Source organism: Mandrillus leucophaeus, unplaced genomic scaffold, assembly GCF_000951045.1.
Source record: "Mandrillus leucophaeus isolate KB7577 unplaced genomic scaffold, Mleu.le_1.0 Scaffold342, whole genome shotgun sequence".
Classification (NCBI taxonomy): Eukaryota; Metazoa; Chordata; class Mammalia; order Primates; family Cercopithecidae; genus Mandrillus; species Mandrillus leucophaeus.
The window spans coordinates 983,747-997,971 of NW_012103610.1; the positions used below are offsets into that span (position 1 = coordinate 983,747).

Genomic DNA, 14,225 nt, shown 5'->3' on the forward strand with positions numbered 1-14,225 from the left:
ATGAATTCTCATCGGGTCTGTAAGGAACAAGGACAGGGATGCTCACGCAGAGTTACTGGGGTGGGCGTGTGGTCCCAGGCTCCACAGGTATCCATCAGTGCACAGTGAGCCCGTTGGAATGGTTGTCTGCTTGGGGGATGGGAGAGGACTGTGGGAATAAAAGGGAAAGAAAAATGAAGCGAGAGGCCCCTACAGAACACAGTGGCGAGCGTGGGTCCTGAAGTGAGGGGAAACTTGTCTTGCTCCATGAGGCGGCTGGGGAGGTCCGCAGGCTCCATGCTCACGTGGTCCCGCACAGGCCGGAGCGGCAGCGGGCAGGCAGCTGAGGTGCGGGCTGGAGCAAAGCCCTGCATTTCAGGAAGGGAGGCTGGAGACGAGGGCAGCCGGCTTTGGAGATGTGCAAAGGCCCCTCCGCTCTGAGGCTCCACGGATGAGTGGCCTTCAGCGAGGCTGCTGAGTGTGTCTGCGTGGTGGGACACCGCTTCCCCCTCAGAATGGGGGTGCCAGTGGAGATGCTCTGAGCTGAGCCAGCCTCAATTAAACTGGCTTTCCCTTCATTCTAGAAGGTGTTTTGTTCTTTGCAAGCTCCTTGGGGAGTGGCTGGCTAGTCCGCTCAACATGCCCTGCAGGGCAGCTCAACCTTGTCTCCCCGGCTGAAGACTGGGCACTTCCCAAGGTGAGATTGGTGGGACATGGGACTTTCTGCTGGGAGGACCCTTTGGAAGGTGGTCACATAGCTGAACGGAACAAGATGTTAGCAGGCACAGCTGTCAATGGATCATAAGCAGGGAGGCGAGGGCTCCCGGGGGACGGCTGATTCTCTCTGGATTTTAAGTGCGCCTCCAGGGTTGGTCTGCATCCCTCACTGTGTCTATGGAGAATGCGGGAGGAGGGAAGCTTGTAACGTGTATTTTGAGAGAGTTTTAGTCTGCATGGTTATGTCATGAATCCTAAGTGGGTGAATGATGAATTGAGGTCTGGCAGTTTCACATCTGATCTGAACTCTCTTCTATACCCACCTGTGAACCCCAATGGATGCATTTGAAACATGTGTTTCCCCAAACAGCTGGGGGCAGGGATACTGCCCAGGGATCTGGTTCAATCCCTTAGCTCCTTGTTTTTACAGATGAAGAAACTGAGGCCCAGAAAAGGTTTATCCGAGGACTCGTGACAGGTTAGCTTTGAGCTGAGGCAGCCCTGCCCCCACCTCCTGGACACACCCAGCAAGTTACCCGTGGACTCCTGACAGGTTCACTGTGAGCTGAGGTAGCCCCCGACCTACTGGCTTCTGTGGATGGCGCAGCTAAAATTGGACAGCTTACAAGCATGCACCTGTTCATCCATGGGGTTACGGAGATGCTACTAACACATTTCATGAGCCCCCAAATGGCTGTAATTTATTATTTAAAAAGAATATTCTAAGTAATAATGGTTAGAATTCCCTTACATCTGTATCATTTCACAGCTTACCAAGCCCTTACACATCTTTTCCTCCTTCCGCACTCCTTTAAGGAGCTCTTACCAGTGTCTAGAAGTAGGGAAAGAGGTGGCCTTGCCTGTCCAAGATGGCCAGGTAGTGACGGCAGGATGTGGACTCCAAGCCAGGCCTCTGTCTCCGGTGTGAGGCTGTCTCCACTACACCACCTGCGTGCTTGGAAATTTCTGCTCCCTGCCAACCTCCAGATTTAGCCCAGCCCCTGGGCCTCCCATATTAAGACCAGCCAGGAAGTGTTAAAATTAGCAGAGGTTTGGCCTCTAGTCAAAGCAGGTGCCAAGTCACAGCTGCACTTACTACCTTAACCTACAAACTCCTGGTGTGCTCTAGGCTGGGGCTGTGAACCAACACGTCAGGCTTTGACTTGATGAAACGCTGCTGACGGAGAGGCTGCAGTCTGTTTGGTTTGACATACATAGAAGAACAAATCTCAACAAGACTGCGCCATCATCACTTGTAAGGTGGACTTTGTGTGTATACAGAAGATGACAGTAGCTGAGAAATGAAAGCAGGGTCTGGAGCTGCTATTATTAGATCGCTTTTATTTGGAGAACTGGGGCATCCACAGGCAAAGTTGAAGACCCAGAGGCGACTCAGCCTGGATTATGTGTTCTTACGGGTGACATCCGCCCTGGCCAGCCAGGAGCTGCAAGCTGGCCAGGCTGACACTCACCTGCAACTGGGGAGAAGGGATGTGGCTAAAAATGTATAGCATTTATTATCTTATTATAAAAGTAATATTCAATGTGGAAAATACAGAAATATAGATGAAAATAAAAAGCACCTTAATCCTAGTGCCTAGAAATATTACCTTTTCAGATTTCTGTTCTCCTCATACGTACAGGCATATTCCCAAGAGTGGGTTTCCATGGCGCAGGTTAAGCACAGCGTAAGGCACTAGGCTTGCAAGGCAGTGACTGTAACAGGACCCCAGTCAGGAGCCGGCACTCCACGACCTGTCAAGCACGGCAATGGCGAGGCACGGCAAGCCCCGGCTGCTCTGTCGGCGGGCCGGGGGGCCTGTGCAGTGCTCTGTCGGCGGGCCGGGGGGCCTGTGGAGCGCTCTGTCGGCGGGCTGGGGGGCCTGTGGAGCGCTCTGTTGGCGGGCCGGGGGGCCTGTGGAGTGACAGTCCGTTGTGCACTGTGGGGTTGGAAGGTCAAGGCCACTGGTGATGAGGGAAGCTCCTGGAAGGTGAACTCAAAAGCAAATGAAGGATGTTGTTTGGCTTTTGCCCATTTTGACCAAGCAGCTTATTTTTCTTGCAATAACAAAATACACACATAGCTATAGAAACAGTTTAATCATGAAAATGATCGCAGGAAAAATATCTTTATTATTGTGAGTCTAAAATTCTTTAACCTTTAGCTCACTTTTTTCCCATTGAAATAATTGTTTTTTTTAATGTGGCGTTTGAAACACCTGTTTTTAGAAGTTGAAATGTAGCAGAATAGACTCTCTCTTTATACATACGTGTGTGTAGGTATACATCTATACATACATATATGTGTGTACATTGATATACATACACATTTATATATGTAATTTAAAAAATAAAATTAAGATCATATTAAACATATAATCTTACATTTTGCATTCTTTATTTAATACCACATTATAAGCATTTCCTGAGGCATTACATATTCTTTAAATAATGCCTAAAGTATTCCATTATACGGATGAAGCATACATTATTCATCTACTTCCCTATTCCACTTTTTTTTTTAAGACAGTCTTGCTCTGTTGCCCAGGTTGGAGTGTAGTGGCGTGATCTCAGCCCACTGCAGCCTCTGCCTCCTGGGTTCAAGTGATCCTCCCAGCTCAGCCTCCTGAGTAGCTCGGTGTGCACCACCATGCCCAGCTAATTTTTGTATCTTTGTAGAGACAGGGTTTTGCCATGTTGCCCAGGCTGGTCTTAAACTCCTGGGCTCAAGAGATCTGCTGGCCTCAGATCCCCAATGTGCCGGGATTACATGTGTGAGCCACCACGCCCAGCCCCTCTTCCACATTTTAAGTTGCTTCCAATGTTCTTCTACTATAAAAAATGTTGTGATAAACATATAGTATATGACTCTGTCCACATCTCTCACATTTTCTTACAATCGGCTTTAGACATAATGACCTTCATGAAGTTTTCATGAATATTATCAATAGCATAATAGATCCCCCAATACAATGGCTGGTGCGCAGCAGGCATTCAATAATTGTTAACTATAAATAGGAAATCAAGTAGGTGAGAGAACAGACCAATTCTGTCCTAGCAGAGGGCTGGGAGAGAAATCTGCTGTTCCTCTTCGGGGAAGGATGTAACTGGGCAGTCTGGGGTAAGAGGGATGAGAAGAAATAGGGATGCTTTTGCTCCCAGGTGCAGGTGGACCTGCCAATACCTAGAATGAAATGATTCTTTGGTTTGAAGCAAACATGCCAATAGTACACTCTCTGATACCCTCTCAGATGTGCCTTCTCCTTGGTCCTCAGGGATCTCCTGTAGGCACTCACCTTCATCACAGGAGGCTCACCTTCATCACAGGAGGCGGGGGGAGCTGAATGGCACTGATTACACACTTGAATCAGAGCCTACATGCAGCTGAAAACTGTGATCAGAGAACAAACAACATGAATCACCATGTTCTCAAAGATTATTTATTAGCTATCCTCACTCATGAGAAAAAGATAGAAAAAGGTAAATGAAATTGAAACAACACAAGATGAAAATTCCATAGCATTTCTCCAAGGACCTCAGCTAGATGACACAAATGGACCCCTGGGGCTTTCACGTCTGCAGCCTACTTACAGGAGGACCCATCAGAAGAAACGAGGCTTTAATTTCTGCTAAGGTCTATGGTCTAACGTGGTATGATAAGGGGAATTTTTAAACAAATAAACTAGAATGCTTACTAGCCCACGAGTGATGTCTCTTCCAAGCCCACATGGTCACACTTGTGAACTGCTGGGTTCCTTTTCGTTTTTTGCTTTTTTGAGACGGACGTCTCACTCTGTCGTCCAGGCTGGAGTGCAGTGGTGTGATTACAGATCCGTGCAGTGAACTTCTGGACTCAAGCCACCCTCCCACCTCAGCCTCCCAAGTAGCCAGGACAACAAGCACAAGCTACCAAACCTGGCTAATTTTTAAAATTCTTTGTAGCGATGGGGGCCTCACTGTGTTTCCCAGGCTGATCTCGACCTCCGCGGCTCACGCGATCCTCCCACCTCAGTCTCCCAAACTGTTGGGATTACAGGCTTGACCACTGTGCCCGGCCTGGGCTCCTTTTTGGAATGAGTCTTCCCGGTCCAGACAGTCTCCTGCATGTCCTTGTGGTGGCCAGTCTCTGTTCTTTGAGGATGAATTTGCTTTCTGAGTAGAGTCTGGTCACCTGGAGCTGGTTTGGTTAAATAAAGGATAATGGGGTTCTGGGATGTAGCTGGGAGATAACAGCCGTGAGTGCTCTAATAATGAGCTAAGTTTTCTTATGCAGGCCCAGTGGGTCCTCAAGTCCTTCCCCAAAGAGGCGATCTTGAAACGTACACCAAGTGACGTGGTCGTCAGGAGAATACGCGCGCAGCCTCCCAGGGTGAGTATGCGCTAGGCGGGCATTCGTTTGGAAGCTTAGATACTGGGTTGGTCATTAAAACCTTGGCTTACTTTACCCATTGGGGGCTCGATGGGTGCTAGAGCAGGACTGTTTGTCCTTTCTCGAACAATGGAAGCCTGTCAATTTAAATTAAATTTATATTGGTCCAGAAGAGGCCAGGTCTTAAAGGATTTCCATTCCTTAGAGGCGGACGGCAAGGGGACCCCCTTCTCCCCTTCCTTCTCTTCAAGCGCTTGCTTCCTAGCCCACCGGAAGATGCCCATGCGTGTCCTTCATGTCACCTGCTCCCTGAAGGAATAAGGCCCCAAGCACCAGCAGTGCACAGGCCAGTCCTCGGCGGGTGGCCTTAGCACAGTGACCTGCCCGGCAGGAGGTCTCAGCACCTTAATCACAGGACGTCCCTGCAGTGTCTCTCTAGCGGGTCAGACACTGCTCTCAGGTCTGTCTGGAGCCCTGTCCTTCCCCCAGATCTGGAGGCCCCAGGGGCAAGGCGGGGGTGCGCCTAGTCCTCCGGGATGGGAGTGTTGCAGTTCCCATGGTAGATCTTGACGTGGCCTTCACACCGGAAATAGGCCTCGAAGACGTCACTGTAGCCATGGTCCCTCCACCAGGTGCACAGCTGCCGGTTCCAGGTACAGTCCAGCACATGGAAGAGCCTGGGGTGCTCCATGCCAATCATGGTGAAGAAGTCCTGGTCCCCGAGGTGGCCGCGGAAGTGGTACTTGTCGGCCAGCTGCTGCACCTGCGCCGGCTCCAGCAGGCGGCTGTAGAGCGGGGACTGGCGCATGGCCTCCAGGTTCAGCAGCATCACCCCGCTGTTGAAGCCCGGCAGCCCCTCGGGGGGTGGGCCCCCAACCTTGGTCTGGGGGTTCTCATGGCGGAACTGCCAGAACGTGTGCCTGTGGAGAGAGAGGACAGAGTTAGCCCGGTGTGCAGGGGGACCAGCCTGGCGGCTGCTGCCCTGAGTCTTCACAGCCAGCCTGCATGCAAACACTGCAACATTCTGGGGTGCAGGATCCACATCACTACACCAGCACGTGGTAGAGCTGGGACCTGAACCCAGGGCTCTGGACCCCAAGCCCTAGATTCTTTCTACCATCCTCTGCTACGTCCTCACCACAGCCAACATTGGTATTGACTGAGGATGTACCAGGCGCCATACTAGACCGGCTTACTTACTCCCCACACAGCCCCAAGGGATGGGCGCGCTGAGATGATACATCATTTCACAGCCAAGAAAACCGACGCACAGAGGTGTCAAGGTATTTGCCCAAAGTCACACACCTAGTAAGCAGCAGACGCAGGGACTAAACCCAGACAATCTGGCTCCAAAGTCCACATTCTTAAGATAGCAGCAATGTAGGTAGAACTTTCCACCCCCTTGTCTTCATCTGTGATCTTGAGAAGGAGAAGGGAGAGAGAAGCAGGGGACGCAATCCTGAATAGACATCTAGTCAAGACGCAGGCAGCCGAACCCAGACTGCAACTGAACTGTTTTCTGCTTTACAACAAGGCTCATTCATTGAGCCCCAAGCCTGGCACTTCAGAAAGGCTAGGCAGGAGCTGGGGAGGCCTGTGACAGCCCAGGACACACCCTGGGTTAGGGTGAAAGACAGCTGTAGAAGAGCCAAGTAGGATGATGTCTACTTTAGAAGGAATGTCACTTCAATTTTTCTCTCAGCAGATTTAGAAACCAATCTAGGTTCACTGTTCAGGGAGTGTTAGCCTCTTCTAGGTTCTCTACCCCAACGCTTCCATCGGCAGGAGAAAAGAAAGGCCTAGACACCTCCCTGTGAGTGCCAGGGTTAAAGCATCGCCCTGTCCTCCAGCCTCCTTAATATCAAAGCCTTGTGTGTGCTGCAAGGGGTGTGCAGACGGAGGGGAGCGGCATCAAGCCCACCCCCACAGAGAAGGGGCCACAGCAATCGTGCCTGTGACCTGGAGGAAGGAGGAGCATCGGGAGGCCCACCGTGGCAGGGACAGGCGTGGGAGTGGGTCCTCACGGGGGGGAACGCATCATGGCAGAACCAACTCTGCCTTCCAGCCTGGAGATGCTACCGCACCAGTCCCCCGCAGACAGAGTGCCCCACCCAATCCCAGGATAGGATCCGCGTGATGAAGCAGAAGGCACAGGGGAATAAAACCAGAGGCCCTGCCCGTGGCCCTGAGCCACTTCTCAGCACCAGCACATTGCTCCGCGTCTGGGAACAGAGGAACCTTCCTCAAGGTCTCACATATCACAGAATGCCGAGGCGGGGAAACGTTCCCTTTGGACATTCTTCAGGGGAATCCACAGGTTCACTGCTTGTGTTTTGCTGTGACTGGCCTGTGAGTGGAACGGAGCTCTGGTGCCTGCCTGGTGATAACAGTCTTGGCAAAAATAAGCTTCTCAAGGAAACTGAGATGCTGTCGTCTTGCCACAAAAGCCCGCGGTGATGGGGTCACACGGGGTTGGGATGCAGTGTGGCAGCTGTGTGTTTACTTTTCCCTATTTCTTCCCAGTGGTTCATTTCAGGACCAGATTATAAACCAGCTAAAATTCTACCAGGCAGACCAGGGCACCGCGACATCATAGAGGAGGAACCCTGTGACTAGGGGCAGCGGGTGCTTTACCACCAAGGAGCTCGATTTACCCTTCAAGGGCTGGGAACGGAAGTGTTTACCAAGGTGGAGCAGAGACCAAAGGGAGGGAGGGCACGAGAGGCAGGGAGGCAGAGCCTGTGCCCGCCGAGGTCCTGGACCACCTCATGCTCCACGGAGCCCACGCGTCCATCTTTACTGTCCCTGTCTCCTCTCTTACTCCTCGGAGGACCCAGGAGGGAGAAGACTCCCCCAGCCGGGGGTGCGGCCCGTGCAGTCTCTTGTGTCCACAACACCTCAAAGGGCACCAGCACAGCAGGGCCCCAGGAAAGATCACGGGGCTGATGAGGAACGATGGGAAGGCTGGTGTGGGGTGAACCATGCAGCTACGGATGGCGGGTGGGAGCAGAGCGGGCAGGACACTGACGACACGATGCTGCCGCTGCGGCACCTGCAGTTTCACTGAGCCCTCAACCTCCCCGCCAGATCTACTGTGGGGCTGAGTGAGGAGCAGGAACCACGGAGAGGCTGCTCAGATGTCTTAAATGGTTTCTACTCCCTAGCAAGTGGGGAGCAAAGAGGCCGCCCCCAGCCCCAGGTATCCTTACCAACCTCAGCAGGAAGGCTCCCAAATCTTCCATGTCTGCAGCAAGGAGGACAAACAGTCAGCCAGCGCTGAGCTCGCTGGGCTCAGGAGATGGGGCCGGAGGCAGAGACAGGAGGACGGAATATGCCTCCAGGAGAAGGCCACGGCACAAATGGCTCTTTGGGGACAATGCCCAGCACCGCCACTCAATCAGGATGAAGAGGTATTTGATGAGGAGGAGCCAGAAAGGACCGGTCTGGGCATCAGCCTGAGAAGGAAAGGAGGGACAGGAAATTGGGCGTGCAAGCTGCCCCGTGTGTGTGCTGGAGCAGAAACACAGCCTGAAGAGGAACAATGACTGTCTCCGCCCAAAGCGATGTTCAGGGAGTCCTTGTTCAAGGCGTCCCTACCATCCCCAAATGAACCCAGACAGACAGAGCAGTCACCTAGGGGAATGGCGGGTTTCTCTGGCCTCTGTGTCCGCTGGTTCTCATAGAGGAATCACATGAGCCTTAAGGCAGAAGGAGTGATACGGGGTGTGGACAGTATCAGAGCTCGTGCAAGGAACTTCTATCCCACAGGAAGTGGCCTAAACACGCAGTACCGCCAATGCCTCCAACGCAACAACACGGCGTGGGTCACAAAGCCCTCCCACACTCTCCACCTTGGCTCCCTCTCCCTGGCAGCCCAGGGACATTACTGTCTGCATTTTTGCAGAACGGGAACAGAGGTCCTCAGTTTGGCGCAGGCAGGGCTTCTGATCTCTCAGGTCCCTTTGATCTGCCTGCCTCGGATTCCACAGGCTAGGGTTCCAAGGAGGTGCGCTTGGATTTCAATCTTAGTTCTGAATTTGGGTGGCACAGGCCAAGGCCAGGGCACGGGCGACAGGGCGATTGGGTGACGCGGCTGCTGCTGGCACGTTAGGAACTTGGGGCTCAGACCTGAGGCCTCTTCGAGGCAGGGCACTGAGTGTCCCAGACCCCTGCCCTTCTTCACAGGGGCCTGGGGCTGATGATGTATATTCAGAGGAAACCTTTGTATAAATGCAGGTATTTGGTTCTGAGTCCTGGAGCATCCAGCAGTTTCTCTGACTAACCTCCCCATGCCCACAACCCAGGCACTTTGCTCTGACTGTCTGGATTGGTCTAATTGTCTAACCACTTGGCCTGTGGAGAGTCTTGTTCCCATCTTCCATAGTTACCTGAAGACCCACGGTAGAGGGGATAAGCCTTTTTCGCCCCTTTAGAAATAATTTCAACTGGAAAACAAGCCCCCACGCAGACAGTCCCTGGTAAATACTGGGTCTTTCTAGAAGTCAAGGAGGCCCATTGGGAAAATAAAAATTAAGAAGCTTTAAGAACATTCTTCCAGTCATAAATGTATTTTCTAAATTTTTAATATTGAATGTCACTTAATAATCATAAAAAGGTATTAAAAGCTTGTGAACTAGCTTTCGTGAAGAAAGCCCATCTTTATGGAAAGGGGTTCTGAAGTCATTTGGAAAAGCAAAGTTACTTCCTCGCTTCAGGTCTTTCCCTGATGAACACAACCAAGGCCGCTCTGCTAAAGGGCTCTCGAGAGACCCTGGCTGGAGAATCTAAGGCTCATCCTCCCCCGTAAAGGACACACGTGGCCATCCACACTCCCGCCTCCTCCTCCTGCCACTCCAAACCACAGGCCCTTTTGCCTCCGACTCTTCATGATTTGTTTTCTCCTGCCCCTTTCTCTGCTCCTCGGGCCGAGTTTACCAGCACCACCTCCAAGAGGGAGGAAGCGAGGATGGGAACACACTGAGCCCGGGCTGTCTGCACAAGACTCTGCAGGAAAGTTCTAGAAGCCTGTGCAGACTCAGGCTAAGTTCAGGCTATAGGCTGTCAGGCAAAGAAGGCTCCATTTGAGGTCTGAGATTCAGCACGCGGCCTCGCCAGGTGTACCTCTGGGGCGTCCTTCAGCCTCGAGAGCAGTCGCTGAAGGGCCAGCATCTGGGCCTCTTCCCGGAGGAAGCTCCCGGCCTGGAGGCTGTGCAGTCAGCGAGGCCTAGAACCAGGAAACGCGATTCCCCTTATACCCATGCATGCACACCAGGCCCAGTGAGCTCTCGTTTGACGTGGAAGGACCTTGTTTTCCAGTCATCTGAGATTAGAGGCCAGGAGGGAAGCGACACTTGGCAGCTGCCCAGCGCTTCATCCACGCCAGCCAGGTCCCCTGGGGTGACCCAGGGATGTTTCAAGTCCACCCAGGCCCAGAGGCTCTCTGGACACCCTGCGCCCTGGCTGGCTGATGCCGGCTAATTTCAGACCAATGTCCCTGCATCTTGGTCCTACCTGGAGCTGAGGCTGAAGTTCTGTGGGGCAGGCTCGAGCTCTTCGGTCCTTTAGGGGAGCCACTGCCCTGCGGCATCAAACTGGAGACATGGACATCCTGGAGCTGCAGGGCCACCACAGAGTTCTACGTGTCCGTGTCCCTAGAGCAGTCCTTACTGCCAGCTCATGACTGACCCTTACTAGGATCTCTTGATAACAAGACCTAAAGTAGGCTGAGGTCTCCAGCTCTACTGGACAGAGAAGGTAAGAAGTGTTCCCAGGCCAGGTGCGTTGGCTCACGCCTGTAATCCCAGCACTTTGGGACGCGGGGGCAGGTGGATCACCTGAGGTCAGGAGTTCGAGACCAGCCTGGCCAACATGGCAAAACCCCGTCTCTACTAAAAATACAAAAATTAGCCGGGTGTGGTGGTGCGCGCCTGTAATCCCAGCTACTCAGGAGGCTGAGGCAGGAGAATCGTTTGAATCTGGGAGGCAGATGTTGCGGTGAGCGGAGATCGTGCCATTGCACTCTAGCCTGGGCGGCAAAACTCCATCTTGGGAAAAAAAAAAAAGTATTCCCAACGTCACACAGGCCATTTGCAGTAGGACCAAGAGAGGCTTCTCATAGAGACACGGTCTACCAGAGCCTGAAAACTCTTACGGACTCCTGGTTCGTGTACCCATTGTGCAGATGAGGAAGCTGAGGCTCAAAAACTGCCCTGCCCAGAGTCACACTGCTGAAAGGGCAACCTCACATTTCCAGGCAAATCATTTATGCTTTTCCACAAATGCCTCTGCCCGGAAAAGGGAACTGCTGCCTCCCACTTGCCCAAAACAAGCCCTATGGTGAGGCAAGGCAGCAGTGCTCAAAGCCAGCCTGCCAGGAGGCGCAGAGGCTGTGTTTTCCCCTCTGGCAGGGCCCACCTCCTCCAAGCTCACCACGCTAGCACTTGGAGGACAGCTGGGTGCCCGAATGGCTGGGGGGCCTTGCGTGGGGCAACAGGAGGGACATTAAACAGGTGGCAGGCATGTGCTCGCCCTTGTCTGTGGGACCTCATAAGAAACATGTGCTTGTTTTCAAACCCCAGCCCTCTTTAAAGGCCAGCAACGGAGTTTCCAAATCACACCATCCCCAGAACTTGGACAGGGCAAGCGGGGGCGAGGCAGGGCTGCTGCTTCACAGGCTGCGTGGGCACTGGGGTCAGTGCTGGCTGCCTGGTAGGAGAGGGGCACCCTCTCCGAACACTGAGACCCATAGAGACCGTGTAGGGAGGCGCACCGCAGAGGGCTTCCCCTCCAAGCCCTCCCCCAACATGAGCCACAGCCCCTCCCCTCCAGAAAGAACCAGCACCACGGCCTCTGCCTCCTGGAGCCTCTCCCTGCGTGCTGGAGGCTGCCAGTGCCCCTGCTTTGCAACTGTTTGCATCTCTGTACTACCCGCACGGCCTGCTGAGAGAACACGGGTTCAGGGAAGGGAGAGGGCCCGGAGGAAGGTCTGGGGGCGCAGGGAAGTGAGAAAGGAGGCGACATCTGCTGCGCGGATGTGCACGGCTTTAATCAGGACAGTGTTACCACCCACCCCACGCCCACCTGTTCGTTCCAGGAGAGGAAGACCCCTGCACGGGGTCACGGCCGACTGCGACACAGGCACTGGAACTTGACCACGCGTGTTCTCAGTGTCTGCGTTGTTTTGAATTACGCCACGCAGGGGCCTTTGGCGGGAGGAGGGACAGTCGTGACAGGGCGGGCACTGGGGTGGCTAGTAGACGAGCCAAGCATTCTGGAGAGGTGCCCCTGCTACAGCCTGCACGGTGGGCCTCATTTTTACCTAAAGGCCAATGGGCTCTGTTAGTTCGCTAGGGCGCCATCACAAAGTACCACCAACGGGGCGGCTTCAGCAGCAGAAAGGTGCTGCCTCTCAGTTCCGCAGGCTGGAGGTCCGAGATCACGGTGCCGGCAGCTGGCTCTGTCTGGGCTGAGAGGGAGGGTCTGCTCCAGGCCCTCCCATCACTCCTGGTGGCTTGCTGGGCGTCTGGGATCCTGGGAGAGGCATCACCCCGCTCTCTGCCTTCATATTCACATGCTACCTCCCTGCATACACGTGCCTCTGTGTCCACATTTCCGCTTTCTATCAAGATGCCAGTCATACGGATCGGGGCCTCCCCTACCCCAGCAGAACCTCATCTCAACTCTTTATATCTGCAATAACCTCATTCCCACAAAGGGTGATACTCAGAAGTACTAGAGGGTAAGACTTCTGCAGAGGAATTCTGGGGGACACACTGCAACCCACAGCACTCTCCAGCAATGAAGACGGAGGACAACACCACAGCTCACCATCTAGGGACTCCGAGGACACCTGTGGGGACTAGAACTGCTCTCAGTGGGTGGGGAGAGAAGGACCCACAGTGGGCAGGGCAGTCCCTGTCCAGGAAGAGGCAAGTGTCAGTGGCTGGGGAAGGGCAAAGCAGAGGGATGGGAGATGATGTGGGGGGCGGCACAGGGGCCCCAGCAGAGAGATGTCCAAAAGCTCCCCCTGCAACGTCTCCTGCTCTTATGGAGACATGCAGGGACACCTGAGAATACACCGAGCTGACAGAAGAAAGCAGTGAGCGGTCAAGCAAATGCTGCCAGGAGCACCTACTGCACCTGAAGGTGGGGATGCACGTAGAACCTCCCTGCTCTCCCCTCCGGAAACTCGGCTAAGGGGAAGAGAAGATCCTCCACGTGAATTTGCCAACGGGGGCAGTCACAAGGTGAAGAGGGAGCGCCTGCAATCTCGAACCAGAGGCAGTGCTGCAATAACATGGACGGGATGGGAGGATCCCCCCAATGAGCTGGGCTGGCTCTGCTCTGATCGGTGTGCTGACCGTGCCCAGCAGTGTGCCCTGAGGAGCAGCCCTGACTGTCCCTGCGGGTGCTCAGCCTCTGTCAGGCTGTTGCTGCAAATGCTCCTCCCCACCCAGGCTTAGGGTGTGGAAGCTCCTCAGCGATCAGCTCTCGTCCACCCAGCCAGCCTCCTGGAGTCTGGAATGATAAAGGTGACCCACAGAGTTGGTCTCATTCTCAAAGCTGTATCAGCTATGACCAGCCCATCTCTGTGGGGCCCTGGAAAGCTTGGCCTGGGGCTGAACGTCGTAGGGGGTGAGCAGACCTGATGGCAAGGCGTCTGACCTGGTGCAGGACAGCACTTCAGCCTCCTGCAGGCCTCCGTTTCTCCAGAGCCCTGCAGAAGGGCAGCTGGCCGGCCTGAGGCCTCCACATGGCACAGCACTGCGAGGACCCCAAGGCTGCTGCCCCGTACCCTCAGGATGTGTCATGCCCTTCTCGAAGGCTTCTCCTGGCCCTCTGTTCCCCATACCCAGCCTGCCTGGGCATCTCAGTCACATGGCCTTCCCCCAACACCTGCAGCCCCAGAGCTGTAAAAACAGATGAGCGGGGACTGGGGAACTCAGGCTCACTCACTCACACACAGTCCCGGAGCCTGGGCCCTGGGAGGGGCAAGGAAGAGAGCTGATGGGGAAAAGGCACTGGAGGGGTTTTAAGCCTGGATTCCCATTCAGAGGATGGAGCCAAGAACAGCCATGGCAGGGCTGGGAGGAGTGGGTGCGGGGAGGAGTGGGTGCGGGGAGGAGTGGGCGCGGGGAGGAGTGGGTGCGGGGAGTGGGTG

At 54.1% G+C, this 14,225-nt stretch overlaps 1 protein-coding gene across 3 annotated transcripts in view; it reads right to left on the bottom strand.

The window, feature by feature from the left end:
- Window positions 1-4,262: 4,262 nt before the first annotated feature.
- Window positions 4,263-14,225, bottom strand: part of XXYLT1 (xyloside xylosyltransferase 1) — a 200,250-nt gene continuing 190,287 nt past the window's right edge. For 2 of the 3 annotated variants that reach the window (XM_011988962.1, XM_011988961.1), the window contains exon 4: window positions 4,263-5,985. In XM_011988962.1, the coding sequence (XP_011844352.1) occupies window positions 5,589-5,985 (397 nt within the window). In that variant the 3' untranslated portion in view covers window positions 4,263-5,588. The remainder of the gene's footprint in view (window positions 5,986-14,225) is intronic. The other variant, XM_011988963.1, reaches the window with a different exon arrangement.